At 37.0% G+C, this 25,629-nt stretch overlaps 1 protein-coding gene across 8 annotated transcripts in view; it reads left to right on the top strand.

Moving 5' to 3' along the window:
* syne2a (spectrin repeat containing, nuclear envelope 2a) overlaps positions 1 to 25,629 on the top strand; it is a 61,833-nt gene that overhangs the window by 10,899 nt on the left and 25,305 nt on the right. For 5 of the 8 annotated variants that reach the window (XR_013289456.1, XM_077552804.1, XM_077552807.1 and 2 more), the window contains exons 18-55: positions 249 to 392; positions 481 to 612; positions 696 to 878; positions 1,994 to 2,131; positions 2,210 to 2,395; positions 2,533 to 2,655; positions 2,800 to 2,982; positions 3,208 to 3,318; positions 3,482 to 3,586; positions 3,996 to 4,073; positions 4,207 to 4,587; positions 5,154 to 5,233; positions 5,314 to 5,452; positions 5,551 to 5,628; positions 6,783 to 6,932; positions 7,015 to 7,215; positions 8,167 to 8,259; positions 8,984 to 9,169; positions 9,248 to 9,421; positions 10,531 to 10,668; positions 10,859 to 11,058; positions 11,777 to 11,909; positions 12,748 to 12,930; positions 13,555 to 13,704; positions 14,208 to 14,384; positions 15,241 to 15,396; positions 15,480 to 15,629; positions 16,967 to 17,137; positions 17,226 to 17,359; positions 18,316 to 18,496; positions 19,689 to 19,871; positions 19,983 to 20,096; positions 20,213 to 20,367; positions 20,485 to 20,617; positions 20,699 to 20,793; positions 22,388 to 22,622; positions 24,029 to 24,226; positions 24,738 to 24,857. Coding sequence is in view for 7 of the 8 variants with exons in the window: in XM_077552804.1 (XP_077408930.1) it covers positions 249 to 392; positions 481 to 612; positions 696 to 878; positions 1,994 to 2,131; positions 2,210 to 2,395; positions 2,533 to 2,655; positions 2,800 to 2,982; positions 3,208 to 3,318; positions 3,482 to 3,586; positions 3,996 to 4,073; positions 4,207 to 4,587; positions 5,154 to 5,233; positions 5,314 to 5,452; positions 5,551 to 5,628; positions 6,783 to 6,932; positions 7,015 to 7,215; positions 8,167 to 8,259; positions 8,984 to 9,169; positions 9,248 to 9,421; positions 10,531 to 10,668; positions 10,859 to 11,058; positions 11,777 to 11,909; positions 12,748 to 12,930; positions 13,555 to 13,704; positions 14,208 to 14,384; positions 15,241 to 15,396; positions 15,480 to 15,629; positions 16,967 to 17,137; positions 17,226 to 17,359; positions 18,316 to 18,496; positions 19,689 to 19,871; positions 19,983 to 20,096; positions 20,213 to 20,367; positions 20,485 to 20,617; positions 20,699 to 20,793; positions 22,388 to 22,622; positions 24,029 to 24,226; positions 24,738 to 24,857 (5,871 nt within the window). In the remaining variant the exon portion in view is untranslated. The remainder of the gene's footprint in view (positions 1 to 248; positions 393 to 480; positions 613 to 695; positions 879 to 1,993; positions 2,132 to 2,209; positions 2,396 to 2,532; positions 2,656 to 2,799; positions 2,983 to 3,207; positions 3,319 to 3,481; positions 3,587 to 3,995; positions 4,074 to 4,206; positions 4,588 to 5,153; positions 5,234 to 5,313; positions 5,453 to 5,550; positions 5,629 to 6,782; positions 6,933 to 7,014; positions 7,216 to 8,166; positions 8,260 to 8,983; positions 9,170 to 9,247; positions 9,422 to 10,530; positions 10,669 to 10,858; positions 11,059 to 11,776; positions 11,910 to 12,747; positions 12,931 to 13,554; positions 13,705 to 14,207; positions 14,385 to 15,240; positions 15,397 to 15,479; positions 15,630 to 16,966; positions 17,138 to 17,225; positions 17,360 to 18,315; positions 18,497 to 19,688; positions 19,872 to 19,982; positions 20,097 to 20,212; positions 20,368 to 20,484; positions 20,618 to 20,698; positions 20,794 to 22,387; positions 22,623 to 24,028; positions 24,227 to 24,737; positions 24,858 to 25,629) is intronic. The other 3 variants (XM_077552809.1, XM_077552808.1, XM_077552806.1) reach the window with 3 other exon arrangements.

Raw genomic sequence — 25,629 nt, 5'->3', positions numbered from 1 at the left:
TTGGTTATTTTGCCACATGAGAAGGGGAAAATATTCCACTTGCATGATGATGCAATTTAATTTACATTGTTTAATTGATATTGATATCTATCAAAACAGAACTTTGTTTTTTTTACCTTCAAGCTAGAGAATCTTCTCTTCCATTATTCGATAAAAAGTGCTTGCAAGAATTCAATTTGGACCACTATCTTCTTTGTCCTTTTTTTCCCCTGGCCTCCATTTTTTTCCCTTTATCTTCACACTGAAAGGAGCTCACAAAGGATGTGTCCAATCTGAGGGGTACGCTAAAGGCTATCCTGGACAGTGTGCAGGAGCAATATGGAGAGATTCCAGCTGATATCGGCCAGCGGGTGCAAACTCTTCAAGAGTCTATGCAGGAAGCTGAAAAGAAGGTAGTGGATCATAATGAAGACCATCATCAATCATGTATTTTATTACAGTATTAATGAGTTCATCTACTCGTCTCGTTTTTTTCTGCAGCTAACAAAACAGAGTGTGTCACTTCAAAAACTTGCTTGTCAAGTGTCAGAGTTGATATCAGGCTTGGGGCAAGTGAAATTATCTCTAGCGCAAAAGAACTCAACGGTCACTGAGGCACAGCATGCTCTCAAGGTAAGCGAGTGAGCCGTCGTGAAATGTTTTGAGTAAACCGCAACGTCTTGACGTCTCAATCAAATGTTCCGCTGTTTCCGCAGCACGCGTGGGACAAGTTGGACTCGTGTCACAGTCAGTTGATGCTCCTGGAGAGTGAGGTGCAGGATCTTGTGGAAAAACAGTCAGACCAGGCTCACCTGTTCATGGATCAACTGACACGACCGCTGCAGCTTTACCAGGATGCGGTGCAGATGGTTGAGCATCGTACTGCTTTCCTGAGGAAGGTCAGCAGAGATAGACCATTTTGTTTTTGATACCGATGCTGATATTCACGTTCACTAAAAAGGGCAAATATTGGTGTCAAAACAAACAACAACAAAAAATCATACAAAATACTTTGTTCAAATGTCTTCAACTCATTCACTCCCAGCCATTTTCACTGAAGTAACCACCTTCGCTCCTGGCTGTTTGACTGGATTTTGACTGAGTTTGCCAGGCCCACAGAATAGTGTGTTCTATTGCTATAAAAACATGTCATCTACCAAAAGAAAACATTTGAGTCTCTTCTTTCATCAGGAAAAAAAAAAAGTATATTTCTATCTGTTTCCGTTTTGCAGCAATTAGCATTAGAATATAATTAAGTTTCGTCTTTTGCCTTTTGCAACATGACCCTGGTTGCTCTCTTGTACTCTGCTGTCACCTGCTGGCCGTGTTTATAATAACTACCATTGCTTCAAGCATTCTCTTCAGTTCAGAGGCTGCATCAAAGCCTTCTGTATGCTCTAGCATAAAAACACCCCATAAAGAAAACATATAAATACGTTTTCGGGACCATGGTAATATTTCAAATAGAACGTATAAATACGTTTTTTGGGAGCAAACATGTTTATTGAGCAACTTTTCAGATTTCAGTTTTCTGTTCAGTTTTTTAATATATATATATATAATTCTTATACAATAGAAATTTTTGTTTTAGAATTCTAACAAAAAGTTCAAGCAACTCCCAGGGTCATGAGCATGTCTTAAAAAGTTACATAAAAACTTAAACAATAGCTTCTTATTGTTTCCTCCAATAAATAGTGTTGTCAAATTTCTTAAATGTTACATTTCTTATCTTATTTTTAGTTTAATAATAATAACTAGAAAAATTCCCGCGGAAATTTTGAATTGGACTGCTGACTCTTGTAAATGAGCTGAACAGTTTACAATTTAAACGACTGGAATCGGTCAAGAAATGTGGAAGTTAACCATAATCAACATCAACTAAAAGTATCTCACTGTCCCTTTAAGAAAAATGCACATTCACGCACACACATTCCATAATAAAACAATATATGCAGTTTCCAGGGTCAGCAGCTTTGCTTCATGCTTGATGCTTTATGCTTGATGTGCGTTCTAGATCCCCGCCTCTCTTCAAGAGTTCGAAGACCTCCTGCGCAGCGCCACCTGTTGGTTCGGCGAAGCCCAGGCATGGCTGAGTATTCCCTGCTCCACCCCGACATCCAAAGGCCTCCACAATCATGCAAAGTCCTTACAAGTTAGTGACTACAAACAGCCTTTTCCGTTTGATTCTCTCTCCAAAACACAACGATTTCTTCCGTCCGTCTGTCTCCAGCTGGTCCTGGACGACTCGGCGAGAATCAGGAGCGCGCTGAAGGATTTCCGGCCGGTGTTAGCTGAGATTTCCGCCGTGTGTGATCTCAGCACACAGCAGCAGAGGATGGATAACACGGAGCAACGGGTTCAAAAGATGCAGAAGAGCATTCTGGAGCCGATGGAGAGCCTCAAGCAGGCTGTTGAGGTGCTGTACGTTTTTTTTAAGTATTAAATTGTAAGATTATTTATTTTCTTTTGGTGAGGACAATACATCAGCGCTCAGTTTCAGATTTGGCAACTTCTGCCGTGTGTTTCATCCCATGTCATCGTCCTTTTTTGCAGGTAGTGGAGGCCTTGGAAGATGAGCTAAAGACCTTGGAGGAGAATGTCCCAAAAATCAAAACTATTTTATCCTCGATAGACAATTCCAGCATTGCACTGAAAGAGCATCTTCAAAACCAACAGGTGAAGTAAAGATTATAAATAACTAAAAAACGAAAAAAAAAACAAAAACAGAGAGAGGTACAATATGAATAAGAATATCTGTGCTTAATCTGCTTTTTTTTCACTTGCCGCTTCCCTTTTCCACTTTTGACTTGGACTCTAAAGGTGATCCTGGACAATGTCCACTCAATGCAGAAGACATTAGAGGACATGGAAAGCTACAAAGGAGATTTACGTCTCCCGCAGGAAATAAAGGAGAGCCTCGACGTGTTCTCCGGAATAAAAGCTCTCCTGCAGGTGCTGAGCGACTTGGAAGATCTCACCCATCAACAAGCCGTTCTTCTGCAGGTAAAAGCTACATTGAAATGAAATACTGGATTGTAGAATTTACTGCGGGAAATGGTTGGACGGTGAGAATCGATGGAGCGCTGACATCAGCCGAGGCGAAATAAAAGCTCTACAAACGAGTGTGTTTGCGATTAGAAGATGATTTAATTTAGCAACAGGCAATAATGGAATGGAAAAAGGGTTTGTCACTTTTCCTGCAATCTCTCTACATTTTTTTTGTCAAAGGATAAGATTTTGAAGGAGACATCGGGTGAGGGTCATGGCATTGACCTCAGCCTCAAACCTTGTGCAGAAGTCTCACACTTGGATGGAGCTCAATTGAGATATTTGGTCCAGGTAACACCAATTCATACTAATTGACCCGAAATTTGATCTCATCATTTTTTCCAAGAAAATATTACAAAAAGCCAGATTGTATTTTGCATATATTAATTTAATTGGCTTAACTCCGCCCCTTTCCTGCATGTTTTGAAAATTCAATTTACATGACCCTTATCAGCTAAACCGGGAGGCTTTTGAGGACTCTAATTTAGAAGACGAGCCGGACGAAGACGAGAGCTGCCACTCGTCGTCTTCGGACACACTAACAAGCAGTATTCCTGAGGTAAACCTATATTCAAGTAATCAGATTACTCACAAGATGAATATATGTTCACTCGACTGTATTTTGAAATGAAACTCAATCATCTTTTTTTTTTTTTTATACCTTTTAACAAATCTTCCTGACCTTTTATTGACATTTTTATTCATATGTTGTCTAAATCAAAATCTTTTCTTTTTTAATTTTTTTTTTATTTTGTGACTTCATCTACATTACATGTCGATATCAGGCTGTGTCAGTTGAGCAGTCCACTTTCTCTACGGCGCTGTCACAAGCAGCTGCTTTAAATGGGTCGCTTCTCAGTAACCATGCACAAATACACGCGCACACACGCACACATTCAAGACTTAAATGCGTCTGCATGTGCATGTCGAGCATTTCCGTTTCAAGACCGACAAGGTTCATGTGCTAGGACCCAGAGGACACACTGTGTGCTTCAGAGGTGAAAAGTGATGACATCGTCGATGGGGAGGCACTGTCTGACGCCAAGGTAAATAATCTTATCATATCTACTACTGTAGTTGTAAATTATATTGTTGTACGTTAATGTAATCCTTAAACTGATTTGTTAAGAGATCAAATGTGATTTTTATTATTATTATTTATTTTATTTTTTTTGTCAGGCCTTGGCCGATGTGCCTGCCCAATTTTCCAAACCAGTTTCTGAAGAGACGAGATTAAATAGAACCGAATCATCTGGGCTTGATTCCAAGAAGTTTGAGCTAGAAAATGCTCAAAGTGGATTAATGACATCAGAAACAAGACTGGACACTGAAGCTGGTAGTGGTGAAGTACTTGGGTTCAAAATTGTGGCTCCTAAGTCCATAATCACGTCCACCATTTCTGCCAATCAAGACCGCTCTCGTGCCGTCGTGGCCACAGAAGGCCATTATACACTTCCAGATTTTGACATATTTGTCCCCACCATCAATATGCTGTCCAATCAGGACGCAGTACAACATATTACAGCCACAAGGAAGTCCACGGCGACGCATCCAAGTCAAGTAAGCCACTGAAAAGATGTTGATACATTAATATTAGGGGTGTGCCAAAAAATCGATTCTCATTTAGTACAATTCAGAATCGATTTTAAATGTCCCAAAATTGATTTTATTTAAATTATTTTATACCGTCTTCCCTTTGTTTGTGTGTGCCTTTATTGGGAGCGCTGTTCATGTTGTACCCGATTTGGCCACTTAGGGGCAGTGTGGTTCCACGCGGTCTGATACACTGTTAAGTTGTAGTAGCCACATTAGAGGGTAGAAGGAAAAAGTACTGATCAAGTTATTCCAATAAAAGTTTTAATTTTTTTGCAGCATGGAGCTCTTTTGAGTGATAAAAGTGCCGCGAGTAGCGCGCTAATTAGCATTAGCGAGTCAGACTTGAGTAGATCATTACAATTCCTTGAACATCTATAAATTGAAGCAAAAATTATTTTGAATCAAATCATTTTGAATCAAAAAAAAAAATCGTTCTTAAACGGAAATCGATTCCGAATCGAATCGTGAGACATTCAAAGATTCCCACCCCTAATTAATCTTCACATCAAATTTTTTATCTGTGAATTAAGGAGCCAAGTGGACTCATCATCAGTGATGGCAAAGCGGGAAAAGATCAACACGACTTCAAGCCTTCAGCAACGTCTATCATGTAAAATCTCCTTTTCACTTTCATGAACACAGTCAAATAAATGTCGCCAATCAACGTGAATCCATCATTTTGCACGCAAGATTGTCCGAATCCAGCAAAGACGAGACAGAGCGGCAACGGTGGAGCCTGCTTCACATTCAAATCTCTCAGAAACTGGAAGCCCTGCAGACACTTCAGGAAGAGCATCAGAGGCTGATGACCGATGGCAAGGTTGCAATGGTGAGCAAGTCAACCGAACACAACATTGCTACAATTGAATCAAGCCCACCAAAAAAATAAAAAATAATCATGGATCTGATATGTACATTTCTGTTTAGGTTGCGGAAGGGAAACTGCTGTCAACTTCAGCTGTTCTCCAGCATGCAAATGAGTCCATCGCCATGCTGAGTCAAATAGTATGTCCATGAGCAGTCTGAAAAATTTGCATTAGGTTTATAGGAGTAGGGAGTATATCAGTTTTTATTATAATTTATCTTCCAGTATTATTCTATTACGTATGTAGTTTTTCCCCACCTATTTTACAATTAAATTGAGGGCAAAATCAACACATTTATTATTTTATGAAAATATCACTAATTAATTTTAATTATTTTTTTATTTTTTATTTTTATTTATTTATTTTTATTTTTTATTTTTATTTTCCTTAGGAGAGCTCAGTATTGTTCATTCGATTTGACATCATCATTGCTCTCCTTTTTTTAAAAAAACAAATAAATTAAAAAAAATTAATAAATGTTTTTTTTTATTATTATTTTTTTAAATATATATATGCATATATATATATATACATATACACACATATATATATATATATATATATATATATATATATATATATTATTTTTTTTGTATGTGGGTGAGTATGTGTATGTGCGTGTGTGTGTGCGTGCATGCGTGCGAGTGTGTGTGTATTCATCAGTTCACCTAAAGCCCATTAAAAAAAATCCCATACTAATAATATAATATAATAATAAATTGCCAAATGCAGAAACATCAATGTAAGTTATCACGATGTAGTGGCTCTCGCTAACAGACAGAATTAAGTAACCAGAATTAGGTTAAAAAATCTATATACGTAGACCATGTTTCTTAATTATTTTTTATGATATTTACTACGGAAGCGCATTGCATTCACTTGAAAAAAAATATGCATTTTTTTCTGACTTATTTTTAGAGAACTTTGTTTTTCTAAGTACATTTTCCTCCTGTTTTTTCTGAATAATTTTTACCTTTTTGTTTTCTGGAATATTTTTTAGGACAGAAAAAAATCTGTAAAACAGAAAACAAATATTCAGAAAAACAGGAAAAAAAAAAAATAAATTACACACAAAAATTCAAAGCTCCTCCAAACAAATTTAGAAAGAAAAACAGGATTTAATTTTTTTTTTGTTTTAAGTGAATGCAATACGCCTCCGTAGGTCAAAATATTTAAAAAAATATTAATAAAATATTTAATAAAACATATCTGTCGCTGTACTGTTAGCCTGGTCTGCATTCTTGGTTGTTACTGCTCTTTTCTTTAATAACGTTGTGCTGTGCTAATTCTTAGACGAGGTCTAAAGATGATCCAGACGTTAAGGAGAAGTTATACTCGGCTACACGGCGAGTTCTTCAATGCCTGGATGCCTTGACGGACCTTCTGTCGACCCCTGGAGGTGTTGGGGATGAAGAGACCCAGCTACGGATTTTAAAGCATGAAGTAAACAACCTAATCCATCTCAATGATTTTGTGGCTCTCAACTTCAACCACCCTGATGGTGTCATCTTCAAATTCTGTGTAGTGCGTATCAACGGAGCTGCGGAGTCTGGCTGGCCTGCTGCACCATGTGGAGTCAAACATCAGTCCTGGACTTCAGAGTGAGGTTGCGGACGCTCTGAGCTGTTTAACATCGCTGCAGAAATGTCTGAAGACTTCCCAATTAGTCATCACCTCTTTCGACAAACTCTCCTTTGACTCTTTGGATCTTAAAAGCCAACATCAGGTGTGTTGGAATATGTTTTAAGTGCTCATCATGACCTTTAACAGGTATTATCGACCTAAATTGAAGCTTTTTAAGCGGTACATTATATTGTCGTATTAAAATGGTTGTTATATTAAAATGTCAAATGAGTTGAGAATGACATTTAAAAAGATTTGTTAAATGCTTTATACTATATTAACTCGTTCACTGCCATTGACGGCTATAGACGTCCAAAATTAATTTGAACTATTTCTATTAGTTTTTCCTACTTTTGTTAACAAGAGTATAAAAACCTTGATTTTTTTTATTGTATTAGAACAGATATAAAATTTGTGATTAATCATGAGTTAACTTGTGAAGTCATGTGATTAATTACGATTAAAAATTGTAATCGCCGGACGCCACTCATTTTTAATATTTTCTTTAAAAGAAAAAAAATGATTATTAAAAATAAAAAATATAAATAGATAAATATATATATATATTTATTTTTTTTTTTAAAGAAAAGATTATTTAAAATTAGGGTCATCAGGCGATTAAAATTTGTCATCGTAATTAATCGCATGACTTCACTAGTTAACTCACGATTAATCACCAATTTTATTTCTGTTCTAAATGTACAAAAAAATGATAGGTTTTCATACCCTTGTTAAAATGTTAAAAATAAAAGTTAAACTAATAGAAATAGTTCGAAATAGTTCAAATTAATTTTTGACGTCTATAGCTGTCAATGGCAGTAAGTGAGTGAAGTTATTTTTTTAGCCTCTTAAGGGTCACTTATTAAAAGTCAGTGAATACTGTACTTGAAGACTTCTAAATGGTAAACATAGGCAATTATTTTTTGATGCTATGAAGTTATTATTTCAATTTTTGTGATATTTTATATACATTTAATAATGATGACCCTTTCTTTATATTTACTCAGATCCGTAAACTGTATCATATGAAATAAACACAATACTTTCCATTCAGGATCTCTTCACCCAACAGTTATGTTTTATGGAGGAGATTGAGCTGCGTCGTCATGAAATATCCCAAAACCAAAAGGAAACTCCCATTCTGGAGGTATTTTATGTGATTTTGTATTGTTTTTTGCCGGTGTTGATGATATGTCGTTTCATATTTTATGATGTGTTATAATTTATTTTACAGAAATGTGCTATTTGTGTTATACAACTCTAAACTTCCAAATTTAATGAATTGATGGGAGTTTAACCGCCTTAAAATAATGTATAAAGCCCATCATGAAATTTTACCAATTAACATGCAAATCAAAAAAAAAAAAAAAAAAAAAAAAAGGAAAGTGAGTACGAATTAAGAGGAACAGATATTTTTTCCAAACCTAAATACAGAACAAAACAAAAAGAACAATGTATTTCAAATCAAGGTGTCAGTTTGTGGAACAATCTGGATTATAAAACTAAATCATCTCAGTCTATTTGTTTTTTTTATTTTTATTTATTAAACCACAATTACTGGTAAAAATATATTAAGCACAATGTCATGTTATTGAATTATTTTGTTTGTTACCCTGAAAGTGTCTTGACTGTTTGCTGTCATTTATTTTGTGTCGATCATTTTTGTTTAACTTCTTTCTGTCCCCTTTCATTTCTTTTTTCTTTTAAAGAATGAAATAAAAAAAAAATAATTGAAAATTTAATCGAATTGAATGTATTTAACAATCTTAGAATGGCTTACTTTTGAACTGTCAATACAATTTGCTGTCAATAGCTCATGTGGGCTTTTAATTATTTCAAAATAAAATTAAAAACGATACGTTGTCTTTCAGCAGTGTGTGCTGGGCAGACATGTGAGAGAGAGTTCAGAAGTCAAGACCGTGATACAGAAAGCGACCCGGGCCTTACTACATGGGACAAGTAGCCTATTGGATCACGGTGAAGGATGCCTTGCTGAGGGGCAGGCGAGACGTGTTCAAAACACGAGACAACTCCACATGAGTCTCCATAGAAACCAGGTCCTCGTCTCCTTCATTTTGTGTCACACATTTGCTCTTTATATTGACTGATCTCCATTCCAATTTGATTGAATCTAGAAGTTGCAGCAGATTCTTGGCGTTCAGCTGAGTTTCATGCGACATCTATTCCATGGAAATCCAGAAGCACTGCGGGCTCAAGAGGCTCATGAGCAAGCGCAGCTGGAGGTTCGGGGCGAAGCTTTGCTGCAGCAGTCGCTACAACAGGAAGTGGCATCACAGTGGAGGCTCCGGGTCTGTTATTCCCAAAACATATACACCGATTTCAGTCTATCATTATAGACTGAATTCTCAAGGCCGATATCGATTAGTAGTACGTAGTCAAGGAGGCCGATAACCGATATTTCAAGCCGATATGAACTCATTCACTGCCATTGACAGTTATAGACGTCAAAAATTCATTTAAACTATTTCTATTAGTTTAACATTTTTTTCCCATTTTTGTTAACAAGAGTATGAAAACCTAGATTTTTTTCGATTGTATTAGAACATATATAAAATTAGTGATTAATCGTGAGTTAACTAGTGAAGTCATGTGATTAATTACGATTAAAAAATGTAATCGCCTGACAGCCCTAATTTTTTAATAATCTTTTTTTTTTTAAATATCTTTTTTTTTTTTTTTAAAGAAGAGAATATAAAAAATTAGGGGCATCAGGCGATTAAAATTTGTAATCATAATTAATCGCATGACTTCACTAGTTAACTCACGATTAATCACAAATTTTAATATCGGTTCTAAATTTACAATAATTTATTTTCTAGGTTTTCATACTCAAATGTTAAACTAATAGAAATTGTTCAAATGAATTACTGACGTTTGTAGCTGCCAATGGCAGTGAATGAGTTAATTTGCAGTAAAATAGAAAATATTAGCGTCAAAATAAGAATAAAAAAGCCTTGGCAACTTTGTTTAAAAATTATAACAAAAATTAATTTCACTCATGCTAAATAAAAGACTAAGCAAGTAAATAGTTTCCTAAAGTTTTCTACTGTAAATAAAATTTTTCCAAAATGTAAGCATAATTTCTTTATTTTATTTGATACAAAAATAAATAAAAGTCCAGTGTCAGCATCATCATTTTTTATAAAGTGGAAATTTAAATAAATCCCTAAATGTGCAACGTTTGCAAGCATTCACCGCTCAGCGAGATACCAGCTTTATTGACCTTCACATTCGTAAAAAGGCAGATGCTGATATTTAACATTTTGACAAATATCGGCACCGATAATCGGCCCGGCCGATAATCGGTCTATCCCAACACGATACATACGGTAATACATAATGAAGAAACTATCCAAGAATGCAATCCTGAAATGTTTATGGTTGGATGCTGCCGCAGGAGTGGACCCGCTGGGAAGATAATTGTGGTCAACTGGGGAGACTGCTAGACAAGCTTGAAGTCAGCATCAGCAGTGTCGAAGCAGAGGCAGAGGATGATGAGGAGTCCCATATACGACACCGTCTACATACCTGTCAGGTAAGAATTGCTTGCATCTGTTTTCCCACTTGTCATTTTTGCAAAACGTATTCAGTTCATTGAGTTATTACAATCTACTTTCCACGGCTGCCCAGTTGTCCTGCAGTTTTACGATCATATAACCACGCTAATAGTTGGCTTTAGAAGCTACTGGCTAAGTTTACTGTTGATTCTCTTTTTTTTTACCCAGCAAACTTTGGTCCAATTGGAAGCAAACAGAGCTGCCCTGGGACAGCTCCTGGATCAGAAATGTGAGCTGCAGACAGATCCTTTATTTGCGCACTCTGTCAGACAGACAGGGGGTGCTGTGGAGCTAAGATGGCGAAGCATCTGCAGCCGCATGGAACAGGATGTTCAGCGCTACAGTGACATCTGGGACTGCTGGGTCAGGTGGGCTAGCTGAACTCATTCACTGCCATTGACGGCTATAGACGTCAAAAATTCATTTGAGCTATTTCTATTAGTTTAACATTTTTTTCCACTTTTGTTAACAAGAGTATGAAAACCTAGATTTTTTTTTATTGTACATTTAGAACAGATATAAAATTTGCGATTAATCGTGATTTAACTAGTGAAGTCATGCGATTAATTACCCTTAAAAATTTTAATCGCCTGATGCCCCTAATTTTTAATAATCTTTTCTTTTTCTTTTTCAATAAAACTTTTTTAAAAATTATATCTGACCAATATTTTTTTCTAGTTTTCATACTCTTGTTAACAAAAGTGGGGAAAAAAGTTAAACTAGTAGAAATATTTTAAATGAATTTTTGACGTCTATAGCCGTCAATGGCAGTGAATGAGTTAAAATACAAGGTTACCCGCTATATCAAAAAAAATTTAAACCAGGTTTTTACATTACTTTGGAAATGTCACGTTTGATTTTCATTCATTTCAGTCTTTGAAATTTTGAAAAGAATACTGTGTTAACCTCACTTCTTCTGTATCTAGTGGATTCATCTGGAACATGCATGTTCTCACGGAGAGTTAAAAGAAAGTTCTGTTATCAGTATTGGACCGAAGCCTGTCCTCTCCTCCCACTTAAGAGAGAAGAGTCATGTTCTGCTTCACCAACTGAACCGTCTTTGTGTTGCATTTGTCCGCCCCACAGATTCCAGACAGACTTTTCCGCCGTCAGTAAATGGCTCCTTGACGCCAACAAACACCTGACAATTTGCTCAGAACTCACTGATGCCTCTCATGTGAGCCAGGAGGGTGTTTGCAGGGGTCTGATCCGGCTGTTGGTAAGACTTTGAAGTACTGTATATCAATTGATTCAAGTGGCGACTTTTTTTTTTTTTTTTGTATTAAAATTATTAATCGTAATTAATCGCACGATTTCAATAGTTAACTCACGATTAATTGCAAATTTGTGTATACAATAAAATATTTTTTTTCTGAGTGTTCATGCTCTTGTTAACATAAAAGTGGGAACAAAATGTTAAACTAATAGAAATATGGCTGCATATTTTAGTAATTGATACTGCAATTTTTTAATAATTAATTAAATTCGATTGAAATTTAAAAGATGTACTGTAAAAAACGAGTGTGATATTGATTTGTGTTGAGGTCATTTTTCTGCCACTAGATGGCATCATTGCATTTGTAAGACATTGGTGACAGCTCAGTGCATTTTTCTTTTCATATTAAGAGCCATCTAATCTTTAACATGAGGTAACTTGTGAAATTCTGCAGATTTTTAAAATTGTAAAATACAACTTGACCCCAGTCTACACAAATATATGCATTATTATTACATTTATTACTGCAAAATTTTGACGTGGATCTGTCTGCGACTAGATTTCCCCCATTACAGGGGTGGTCATTAATTTTGCACACAAAAAAATGAGTGGAATTAAAGGAACTTTAAATTCAAATCAAAACGAATGCACTCATTTTGACACCCCTAGTATTAAATAATTTCACACACATCCTCTCTTTTGTCTTCTGGTCCAATGGTTGCATAATTAGTGTCTTAAAGACTATTTTATGACATAAAAACAACACATTATAGCTACGGTAGTTATTTACCACACCATTAGAGATATGCAACGTAAACCTTAAAATGAGCATTTTCTGCAGGACTTCAATATCGAGATGGAGGCCATGTCTGCTCACAAGGAATCCGCCTCCCGAGAAGCCGCTCGACTGCTCCGTCGGAGGGAAACTGAATGTCCCGGCCTGAGAGGGCGCCTCACAAAGCTGGAGATGGCCTGGTGCGAGCTCACCTCCGACCTGGCAAGTGCGCAAGACCGGCTGCAGCAGGTGCGAATGTTTTTGGCAGACATTGATTTTCATAGTGGCATCAGCGGGTCTTTCTTTTGGACCTTCAGCATCTCATTGAATTCAGATGAATTCAAGGCGGGCAGTTGATCAAAGATAACGAGGGTTTTTTGTGATCTCCTCCAGCGCAGGGAGTGAAAATCATTTCAGTCGTGCCGTGATTGAAAACCCAACAAGTGGGAGGGCACCTTTAATTTTGAACTACCGTTTATCATCAATGACTTCTTTTCATTACATACCATCTTAAATCAGATGACGATTCATTTTAATACTTACCTCTTTGACTGCCAGGGTTGTCCCCAGTGCCAGCCGATTTTAAGCATTTTGACTGATCTTTCAAGGTCCATAGAAAATTATGTGTTTGGACTATGGAAACACACATACTACCAAATGAAAGATTGAACTTTCATCTTTCATCAGAAAAAAAAGTTTGTTTCTACCTTATTCCGTTTTTCAGTCATCAACAATAGAAAAAGGTTAGTTTCACCTCTGTTTTGAAACAAACGTCTTTTAACGTCTTTGGCACTCCTCCATAGGATTTTACTAAACGTTATTTAACGTTTTTTGCCAGTCAAAGAGTTAAGATTGAGCCGCTTGTGTAATCAGAAGCTGCTCCCGACGTGGCCGCCGACGAAGCTGCTGTCGGACCTGGAGGACTGGCTCGACAATCTGGAGGTCCAACTGGAGCGGGCCAGAGAACAAGTCCGCAAGGCTACCGATGCTGCTCAGATCCGTAGAACGCTTCAGCGCTACCAGGTAAACATGCACCTCGAGTCTCCAACTTTTTTTTTTTATTTTTTCTGGTGTCTCTTTTCGAGTCTCCATCTAAGAAATCAATTGACTGTCCCATCATCATTTCTACCGAGAAGATGGAGAAACCTGGACTTCTTCTTCTTCTTTCAAGAATTGCCGACATCTCCGTCTTTAAAGGAGCTGTTGTGTGCTCGTATCACCTCCCTTCGATCCTTAGTTACGTCAGAGCTGTGTGAAAAGCGCATCCCACGCAAAGCACATTGTACAAAAACACTCTGGGCTAAAAAAGTACACGTTGTATAAACAATTATTTTCTATTTTTATAGAAGCTAAGTACTAAAATGGATAATGAACCATTGAGAAAGGGATGTTATTTTTTTTTTTTTTAATAAGGCAACCATTAGATAAGATGACACATCCCATAATAAAATAAAAACATACGGTTGTTTAATTGATTTAATTTTCTCTCCTTACGGCTTAAATGATACATTTTTTTCCCCCTACAGGCATTAAAGATGTCTTTGGTCAACGGGCAGCCTCTTTTGGACTTCCTCTCCCAAACTCGTCCTCGGGTGATTGGATTGGACGTCCAGGCTCGTCTTCCTGAGCGAACAATTTACGAGGAGCAACTCGGTGCCCTCGCAGAGCGGTGGCTTTACCTGCAGGGGGCGCTGGAGAACCAGGTGGCTTGTATAGTTACTTACCAGGGCTGCCCGATTATGAAGAAAATAGTCATCGCGATTATTTTGGTATCGATTGAAATTACGATTAGGATTTTATTTTTTGGTGCAAAACAAGAAAATATTTACACATAAAAAATTTATATTAAAACGTAAAATTCTTTGAAACACTTTAATTATGCAAGTTCCTTTTGAATGAAACAAAATTTATTAAATTATTTATTTTAAAATTTTTAAAAAGGTGCAAATGTATACATTTAAACAACTCAAAATTAGTATTCATCTTTTTTTTTTTTACAATTATGCTGATTTTGTAATTGTGGAGTGTAATTGAAATTGTAATTGAATTTTGATTAATTGCACAGCCCTATTATTCACCTTGTATAAGTAACGCGTTGGACCTTTTTATTGTACTATATAAGGAACTTGACATTGTAGTTTGGATTTGGAACATAAACATCAATTAAATCAATTGTATTTGATTTGCTATATGAACTGATCTAATATTGATTATCTCTTTGACTGCCAAAAACGTTAAATAACGTTTAGTAAAATCCTAGGGAGGAGTACCAAAGACGTTAAAAGACGTTTGTTTCAAAACAGAGGTGAAACTAACCATTTTCTATTGTTGATTACTGAAAAACGGAATAAGGTAGAAACAAACTTTTTTTTTCTGATGAAAGATGAGAGTCCAATCTTTCATTTGGTAGTATGTGTGTTTCCATAGTCCAAACACATCATTTTCTGTGGACCTTGAAAGATCAGTCAAAAATGCTTAAATCGGCTGGCACCCACGGCATCCCTTTTCTGAAAATGTCTGGCAGTCATAAAGAGTTATAGACTTGATTTCTTCGTGCAGATTCACGGAGATCAAGAGTTCCGGTACTTCTGCACTGCCAGAGAAAGACAGTTGCAACGTCTCCGTCGCTCATTTGAACAGCAAAAAAAGCATCTGAAACAATGGGAACATCCAACTAGTCAAACCCAAACCCAAAAGGTTCTGCAGGAGTGGGAGGTATGCAAACAAGATGGAAGTTTTTGGCACTTTTTGCCTTTCTAATCGGATCTGATATTCTTGTATTTTTTTTTTCCCTCCAGGCTGTTGTTGGAAGAATAAAGGATTTGGCTGCAGCCTTGCAGGGGGTGAAATTCACACATGCGCTTGCTGAAAAGGAGCATCCGTGTGATGTCGCTTTTTGTGACCAGGCGCAGACTGTCAGTCTTGCTTGCGAGGATCTCAGTCAGCAGGTAGAAATAGAACACAAACGGTAATGATGGTTTTCAAGGTGTTTAGATCACTTAATAGGACTTCAAAGGAGGAATAATTCACTACTTTATATTTGAACAATAGATGGCACAGCGGGCTGTTAAACAGGGTGTTATGGGAACGATCCTACCGAGCGAACAAGCAAGATAAACTCAAAAATAATCAATTGTTCGTATTTGATTCTTTCCATCAGCCATAAATGAACACACACTGTAATAAAGTCCGACATTTCCACAGACAAGGAAAAAACAAAAACAAATCACTGCTACTTAATTCATAATTATGTTATTGTGCTATTAATCCCACTGGGGTCATTGTTTAGTCAACTGATTGCTGTACACAAAAAAACAAAAAGCACACACTTGAGAAAATGTAGTTTGATTGAAATTAATATGATCAAAACTCATTCACTGCCATTGACGGCTATAAACGTCAAAAATGCATTTGAACTATTTCTATTAGTTTCAAATTTTTTCCCCCACTTTTGTTAACAAGAGTATGAAAACCTAGGAAAAAAAAATATTCTACATTTAGAACAGATGTAAAATTTGAGATTAATCGTGAGTTAATTAGTGAAGTCATGCGATTAATTACAATTAAAAAATGTAATCGCCTGACGAGATGATTATTAAAAATTAGGGGCATCCGGCGATTAATTTTTTACTCGCACAACTTCCAATAGTTAACTCATGATTAATCACAAATTTTATATCTGTTTAAAATGTACAATAAAAAAAATCTAGGTTCTCATACTCTTGTTAAGAAAAGAGGAAAAATGTTAAGCTAATAGAAATAGCTTTACAATTAAAAAATGTAATCGCCTGACGAGATGATTATTAAAAATTAGGGGCGTCCGGCGATTAATTTTTTACTCGCACAACTTCAATAGTTAACTCACGATTAATCACAAATTTTATATCTGTTTTAAATGTACAATAAAAAAATCTAGGTTTTCATACTCTTGTTAAGAAAAGAGGAAAAATGTTGAGCTAATAGAAATAGCTTTACAATTAAAAAATGTAATCGCCTGACGAGATGATTATTAAAAATTAGGGGCGTCCGGCGATTAATTTTTTACTCGCATGACTTCAATAGTTAACTCACGATTAATCACAAATTTTATATCTGTTTTAAATGTACAATAAAAAAAATCTAGGTTTTCATACTCTTGTTAAGAAAAGAGGAAAAATGTTAAGCTAATAGAAATAGCTAATAGTTTTTTTGACGTCTATAAATGTCAACGGCAGTAAATGAGTTAACATTCAAAGGGGGTAAAAAAAAAAAAATCCCACTAATTTTGATTTGTGCTGATTCTCAGATGCGATTTTTGGAGCCGACTTTACGGCAAACTGTCAAGGAATGGGCTCGTCTGGACAGAAATCTGCGGGAGGTTTCTCTTCACACCAGCAGGGTGCGCTGTACCATGCAGCTTTATGGAGCGCTTTTGTTTTCACTGAAGCGGACGGAAAGTTATCTGGAGCTTCTGCAGGTCAGCTTCAATGTAACTTATGTGAGAAATGTAATAAGGACTCAAAAAATGAAATTTGTTTTGAGATACATCCGGCATTTGTGGACAGCAATTCCAGGAGATGTGCAGACAAGGGAAGAAGCTTTGGGCAGACATCAAAAATTCCCTTGAGATTCTTTTGAAGACTCTTGATGGTGGAACGTCTCGGTCATTGAAGGATCGAGTAGAACAAGAGCGAAAAAGGTTAGTAACATGGACTAACTTATTCATAATCATCCATCCATGACTTTCATGATTTAAAATAGTGCTGTCACTATCGAATATTTTTTGAATCTAGCAATTATTCAGTGAAAATTAAAGATGTTAAAGATACTAGTGCGATATTGATTTATGTTGAGGTCATTATTCTGCCACTAGATGGCATAATTGCATTTGCAAGACATTGGTGACAGCTCAGTGCATTTTTCTTTTTGTATCAAGAGCTATCTAATATTATTATTAATATAATATTATAAAGACATTCATTCCCAGCCATTTTCACTGAAGTAGCCCCCTCCGCTCCCGGCTGTGTTACTGGATTTTGACTGATTTTGCAGGGCCCACAGAATATTGTGTTCTATTGCTATAAAAAACATGGAACATACCAAAAGAAAGATTTTTTTTCATCAGGAAAAACAAGTATATTTGTATGTGTGCAATTAGCATTAGAATTTAGCTAAACTGTTGAAAACACTGGCAAAAAGAGCTTGTTGCAAAATTGGCTCTGGCTGATTTCTTATATTCTGCTGCCACCTCCTGGCCGTTTTTGGTCATAACTACCATTGCTTTAAGTGACCTCTTCATGTCAGAAGCTTTATCGAAGCCTTCTGTATGCTGTAGCATGAAAAACATTTTTTATTATTTTTTTAAACGTATGAATACGTCTTTTGGGAGGGAAGGACAAAATATTTAAAAAACGTATTTATACGTTTTTGGGTTTGAATGAGTTTAAATAGTTGTCGATTAATTTGATAATCAATTATTTGTCGATTAATTGATAAATTTTAAAGCCCTAATTGAAAAATGTCAGTTATACTGGTGGCCATTATGGTGGGGGCTTTCTTTCTATTACGAAAGGTTATCAACATTTTTTTCCCCCACATGTGCAGGACACAGGAGTTCACTCCTAAGTTATAAATTCAAACTGACTTTCGTCCCAGGTGGGAGGACATGTTGGAAAAGTTGAAGGAGGAACACCAGAAGACCGACGAGACCCTTAGCTTCTGGCAGCAGTATAATCAGGCTTTTGATAACGGCTCCCTTCAGCTGGAACACCTTCGGTGTCAGGTCTCCTCATTTTCACCCCGACAGGAACCTCAGGTTGCGGTCGTCTCAGCGGAGGTTAGTTCGTGCAGTTCACGTTCATTGTCAAATGAAGTGGGTCATTTTAACGGCAAATCTTCAACCCAAAATTTCAGTGTTTATTTCTATTACCAAACAGGTGGGCGGTCACAGAGTGCAATCAATTTGGTTTAATTATTAGAACCTTTTTTCTGTTCTTTTTCTTTTATTTAGTTCTAGAGAATGATTGAAAAACCGGCTTGACTCATCATGTACTTACGCTGATTCAGAGGATGAACTCATGGCTGTTATTGCTTGTTTTGCTGTGCTACACTGATTTACCTCATTTTGTACTGTCCACATGCTGCGTTTGGATGTTGTTTTGAAAAACAAGCTCGAGGGACACGGGTTCCAAATTTTCACATATTCCACATCCTGCCTCAAACACTGAATTTTAAGTCCGACGCATTCATGCTACAATTTTTTTATTACTTTTCAAATTTAAAATCGATATAATCATTTATATTTTAAATCAGTGGTTTCTAACCTGGGTTCGATTGAACCCCAGGGGTTCGGTGAGTCAGTCTCTGGGGTGGTTAAAATTGCAATCCCTTCATACTAACTTAAAAAAGAAAAGCGGTTGAACAAATATTTGCAATATGAATTGACATGTATAACGGAACATATGGTGTTCCACAGGGTTCAATTCCGAGGCCCCTGCTGTTTTCTTTGTCTCTGTTCCTTCTACCAGGTTAAGAACCACTGTTCCAAATGCTTTGACAATGACATTATTAACTCTTTGACTGCCAAAAACGTTAAATAACGTTTCGTAAAATCCTATGGAGGAGTGCCAAAGACGTTAAAAGACGTTTTTTTTTCAAAACAGGTGAAACTAACCATTTTCTATTGTTGATTACTCAAAAACGGAATAAGGTAGAAACAAACTTTTTTTTTCTGATGGAAGATGAGAGTCCAATCTTGTTTTGGCAGTATGTGTGTTTCCATAGTCCAAACACATAATTTTCTATGGACCTTGAAAGATCAGTCAAAATGCTTAAAATCGGCTGGCACCCACGGCATCCCTTTTCTGAAAACGTCTGGCAGTCAAAGAGTTAAAGGCCCAGTCACTAGTGTCACCAAGGTTTTTTAACTCTTTCCACTGCTCCCTCTTTTCTGCAACCGATGATGATGATGATGATGATGATGATGATGATGATGATGATGATGTTGACCACGTTTCATCGTTGCAAAGAAATTGCAGAATTTTGCCGAGGACCTGCAAAACAGTGCGACAGATGTGCTGGCCTTGTCAAAGCCTCTCATTGGATGTCTCAAACCACCGGTCCAAAATTGGATCCAATCAGAGAGCACGGAGCTGTCGCTTGAGGTCTTCCTGCTGAATCAGGCCATTTCAGACACAAAGAAAAGTATTCAGGTATTGCCCGGAGAACAGTACAAGCTTAAGTTAATCACAAAACGTCATACAACATGGATTTTAGTTGCCATCTGCACAGATGCACTAACTCGGTCCCGTTTCATTCTGCAGGAAGATTTTGACAACTACAAACGATTTCACACGCAGCTGGAAGCCCTTGAGCAGCAGACACAAAACATACTGCATGGAGAGAAATCCAACATGAATGACAAAGACATTGTGAAGGTTGGTTTGAGTTCTCGCCAGCAGACAAGAGCAATAGTTGCTTCTTAAAGTTCTCCTAGGTTTTTTTTTTTTCATCCCTGGCTCTTAAAACCTTGTTTTGTTTCTTGGCTGACTAGCACGAGCTGCTGCAACTTATCGAACTGCTTCCATCGCTGGTTGATGTCAGCGAACTGAGCGGCTGCGTGACCCTCAACAAGCAGAACGAGGACGCGTTGCACACGCTAAGCAAAAAATGGACCCACGGTGTGAATCACAGGTGTTTTTTGTACAGGTGAGAAAGTGAAATGAGACGCAATAGGGCAGAACAGATTGTAATTCGATGCTCAAAATGAGCTTTTTGGCACAAGCGCGTGTTCCCGCTCAATTTGTATGAACGCCGCTTCGTCAGAACTCTGCAACGTGAACATCAGCGGTCCCAAGACTTTCATCGGAAGTGCCAGGAGCTGACATTTATCCTGGAGGAGCTGGAGTCCGAACTTCCAAGCGGCTTCAACCTCCAAGAGATACTCGCAGTCCATCAGGTAACAATGTTAGGGTGTCTACTTTCTGAATCGTGCGCTGTAATAGCTTTTGTCATGATTTGTTGTCTCTCACCCATCAAGAGGCGTCAGATTGAAATGATAAGCGGGCAAGAGCTTCTCCAAAGTCTATTCTGTGATGCAATCAAGTCCATGGAAGAGCAAAGAGTGGAGGGAAAGTAAGTGATGGAGCAATTAAGTATTTTTTTTTTAATGATACTTTCTTAGTGTTGCATCAGATGAGAGCCTTGAGAGTATCCAGCTTTCTCAGTTTTATTGATTTCGTCTTTAGGACTTCAGTAAAAATAATAATAAAATAAAATAAAACAGTAAGGGGTTACTTTTTTAAATGTATTTTTTTTTAACTCATTCACTGCCATCGACGGCTATAGATGTCAAAAATTCATTTAAACTATTTCTATTAGTTTCACATTTTTTCCACTGTTGTTAACAAGAGTATGAAAACCTAGGGAAAAAAAATATTGTACATTTAGAACAGATAGAAAATTTGTGATTAATCGTGAGTTGACTATTGAAGTCATGCGATTAATTAAAAAAAAAATTAATCACCTGACGCCCCAAATATCTATTTTTTTTCCTTTTTTTTTCAACAAAAAAAAAGATTATTAAAAAAATGTCTAGGCTTTCATACTCTTGTTGACAAAAGTGGGGAAAAAATGTTAAAATAATAAAAATAGTTCTAATGAATTTTTGACGTCTAAAGCCGTCAATGGCAGTGAATGAGTTAATGTTAATTATTTAATTATTTAATTATTAATTTCTATTTTATTTTATTTACTTGCCTACATGTTTCCAGACTGGTCTTTTTTTATTTATTTATTTATTTTTTTAAACTGTGTTGATAACCATAATGATAATTTGGATGGTTCTTTTCCTCTTGGACCTCGAGGACACAATGTCCATGATTTCCAAAAAACGAATTGAAACTGTGGACTCGTCAGACCGCAGAACACGTTTCCACTTTTGTGTCAATCCATCTCAGATGATCTTGTATTTATTTACAATTTGTAGATGTAGCGATGAACTGGCAACGGTATTCTGAAGTATGCTCGATCCCATGTACAAATGTGATTCATATAATATAACCTTCATCAATTTGAACATTAAGTATCTTGTCCTTGTAATGTAGTAATTGAATACAATTAATTTACAAATCATTAAATACAGTTTTATCTACGTTTTACACAACATTTTGTCTAAAGAACCCTGCAGGTTCTTGCCAGTCAGAGAATCTTGCCTTTGTGGGGGTCGTACGGCGTCATCAAGAAAATGAAGCGATCTGCGGTTTCCCAGCTGCATTTGATTTTACGCTTGTTGGGTATAAGACACTGGATACGCACCAATGCGACAAAATGTAGTAATTTGCAGATGTTTCCGGTCTTGGAAGAGCTAAATGTCCCTCTCCTTGATCCTTTCATAAATCCTGTTTGTGGTCTCTTGATACTTGGACAGCCCAAGGATTATCAACGAGGTCTAAAGGAACGTTTTGTTTTCTCCTCTGCTTGTTGGAAGTGCCAAAGGCCGTTAATGGTCGTAAAATCCGACTGGATTTATGCTGATTTGGCAATTGGTCGCAGGAACTGTGACTGACGTGTGTTTTGTTGCCGTTGTTTTATTAGTGGGTTTTTTATGTGTCGCTTTTTAACAAGGAAAGTCGTCATGTCGAACTATTGATGGTAAAACCCTGATATCCGTATTTTGAAATCATACACATCAGCAATATGACTATATAAGGTATATGTACTGTCACAGATCGGAGCTCCTGACACAAGCGGTCCACCTCCGAGAGAGGTGGCTCAGATCTTCGCTGCTGGCCGGCGGGCACCGGGCCACAACTAGGGAACAGATCGACCAGCGGGGGCGCTATAAACGTGGAATGAAGCTTCTGAGGGAGACGCTGAGATGTGTTGAAAACCTGCTGTCCTCTGCTCACCCTCCGCTTGCTCTGTTGCCCGTCACGTCACATCAGCTTGCAGATCACAGCCAGGTTAGTTGGATAGGAAGTGTTGATTTAGCCTTACAGAGTAGTTCTTAATCTTGGTGGGAGGTACTGGACCCGACCAGTTTTTTTTTTAATGCGTATTCACTAGTGTTAATTTCGTCAAGACATATTTTTAACCTGACTAAAACTAGGAAACCTCAAGGGTACCAGAAGGCCACTCTACCACTGATCCACGATCCTGAGTCCTCTTATAGTGTACTGGTATATTACATACAATATGGTTAAAATTACAGTTAAAAACTTGTGGAAAATTACCGTTTTTGTACGAGAAAGTAATTTTCTCTTATTTCACAATATTTTTCTGGCATCCTAGCTGCCGGAAAATTAGTGTTTTTTGTTTTTTTTTACACGAGAAAGTAATTTTCTGTTATTTCACGGTATTTTTCTGGCGCCCCAGATGCTGCAAAATTACAGTTTTTTACGTTTTTTATTTTTTATTTTTTATTTTTTATTTTTTACAGTGTATATCTCATCAGATGTCCTTTCAAAATAAATGTTAATACAATAAATGCTACCATCTATAGGAAATTACAGAAATTGTAGTTATTTTTACTTTTAAAAGTCAATTTACAAAGAAATGATGGTAAAAAAGAAAAAGAAAAAATACTGCTAATTTCTCAGTTAATATAATTTGTTTTCATTTTTTGGAGGGGGTTTAAAGTTGAATTTTACATTTTATTCCATTAAATATCAGACAAATATTTGTGTTAATATACTGTAATTGTGTGTCAAGTTGTTTTTCATCAAAAAGATGAGAGAAAATTTGATGTGAAATAGTTTTAGATCCGAAATGTTCAACATAATCTGCTGACCCAAAAAATATACAAGGGCAAAAATGATTGTGTTGACTAAAATTAATAAAGTTATGTTTTCTTGGACTAAAATAAAGACTAAAATGCTAAATTTATAGTCGGCTAAAAATGGACTAAATAAAAACGGGATGAGGTTAACTAACTATAACAAAAACTAACAAGCGTGATTGAAAATGGACAAAAATAGAGACGAAATTTAAAAATGGCGGAAACGCCGAACCCAAAACAACCTCTGCCGTTCTCTTAAAATGGAAGAACTTATTACACATATTCGTCCGCCCACTTTCTTTTTTCGCTCGACATAGTATGGCGGGATTACAATTATAAAGAAATCACACGACGTACCATCACAAGTCGACTACCGAGCGCACCAAAAATTCACTGCAGCCACAGATGGGCCAAGCGCAATGTGGCAATGTGGCGTATCATCACAAATCCCGAGTCGGGTGTGTGGCTTGACCGCCGCCGAACCCCTCGGGTGAGCTCGAACCCAGGTTAAGAACCACTGTCTTAACATCATTGCATAGACTTTTTGTTTTTGTTCTAAAACTCTAAAATGGACCTCTAAATCTGCTCAAGTGTCTTAATGAAGCTCTGGAGCTCCACGCAACCACACTCACCGAGACTTTGGAGGCTGGCAGGCTTTTGTGCGAGGCGACGTCAGACCCAGACAGTCGGAGTCGACTGGAGTCGGACATTCAGGCCATAGAAGGGGCCTGGAAACACACTAATGTGCTGGTCCAAAAAAGGAGAGGCCTGGTCAGCACCACTGTTCAGGTAATTGCACTCATAACTCAGTCCTCCAATTGTATTATTTAATGATTTTAGAGGTCAGTCACACAGAAATGATCATCATCCCTGAATTGAATTATTATTATTTTTTTTACTATAAGAATGAATGCAAGCTCCACATACTGTAACGAGCGAGGGTCACAGTGTTAACGTGGTAGGAGGGGGGCGGGGTCAGCTTCGGATGACCCATATCCAAGCCCTGATCCCACCATAAACACACACACACACACGCACACACACGCTCACACTCAGGCATGGCGTGAGCCCGAGCACAAAGCTCCTGCCAAGAGGGATCAAAGTACAGCTCAAATCTATCTCTGATCCACATCCAGAGACAGCTGCGGGTTTTACTAACCGTCCGTTCATACCGTCACAGAAGCTCCTAAAAAAAAATAAAAAATAAAAAAATGCAAAGCATATGTAAGAAACAGAAAAGCGCATGAGCTTGAACAAACAAATAAGAAGATCCAATCCTGCATCTCCGTTCGTGTCATAGAACTGGTCGCGTTGTCAGGACGCCATAAACGCCAGCATGTGTGAACTGAAAGAGCTGAGGACCCGGTTGAAGAGGCCGCCACCCGTGAAGATGGAGTCGGAGGAAGAGGAGCTCGTTCAGGTGATTATAATACAGCGCCTTTTGGCGGACAACATATTTGATAATATGAGTGAAAGCGGAAATAAGAAATATTTGGCACCTTTTTTGCTCAAGGGCTCCCTCTACAGTTAGTAAGTGTAATGAAACTACGCAACAGTAGCTCATCTGTAAGGATTCTTTGGACTGTTTTGACGCATTGTAAAATAAATGTACAAAAACTAAAATATTTAGGGATGGGCGAGTACCGATACCAGGCATTGTTTTGAGACGATACCCGGGCCTTGTTTCAAGTTAACTCTTTGACTGCCAAAAATGTTAAATAACGTTTAGTAAAATCCTATGGAGGAGTGCCAAAGACGTTAAAAGACGTTTTTTTTTTTTCAAAACAGGTGAAACTAACCATTTTCTATTGTTGATTACTCAAAAACGGAATAAGGTAGAAACAAACTTTTTTTTTTCTGATGGAAGATGAGAGTCCAATCTTTTTTTTGGTAGTATGTGTGTTTCCATAGTCCAAACACATAATTTTCTATGGACCTTGAAAGATCAGTCAAAATGCTTAAAATTGGCTGGCACCCACGGGATCCCTTTTCTGAAAACGTCTGGCAGTCAAAGAGGTATTGGTTCTCGTGAAGGTGCTAGAAACGACAATTAAAATCAATCATTATGATAGCAAAACTTAATCATTATAACGAAAACTAATGAAATAGCTCAAACTAAAATCAAAAAATAGTTTTTGTCAATGAAGTAAACCTAAACCTAAACTACATCTCGTCTAATTTGTGAAAATATC

The sequence above is a fragment of the Vanacampus margaritifer genome, chromosome 19 (genome assembly GCF_051991255.1).
Source record: "Vanacampus margaritifer isolate UIUO_Vmar chromosome 19, RoL_Vmar_1.0, whole genome shotgun sequence".
Classification (NCBI taxonomy): Eukaryota; Metazoa; Chordata; class Actinopteri; order Syngnathiformes; family Syngnathidae; genus Vanacampus; species Vanacampus margaritifer.
Note: the sequence above shows the minus strand (reverse complement) of the source record. Positions and strands in the feature narration are given on the sequence as shown.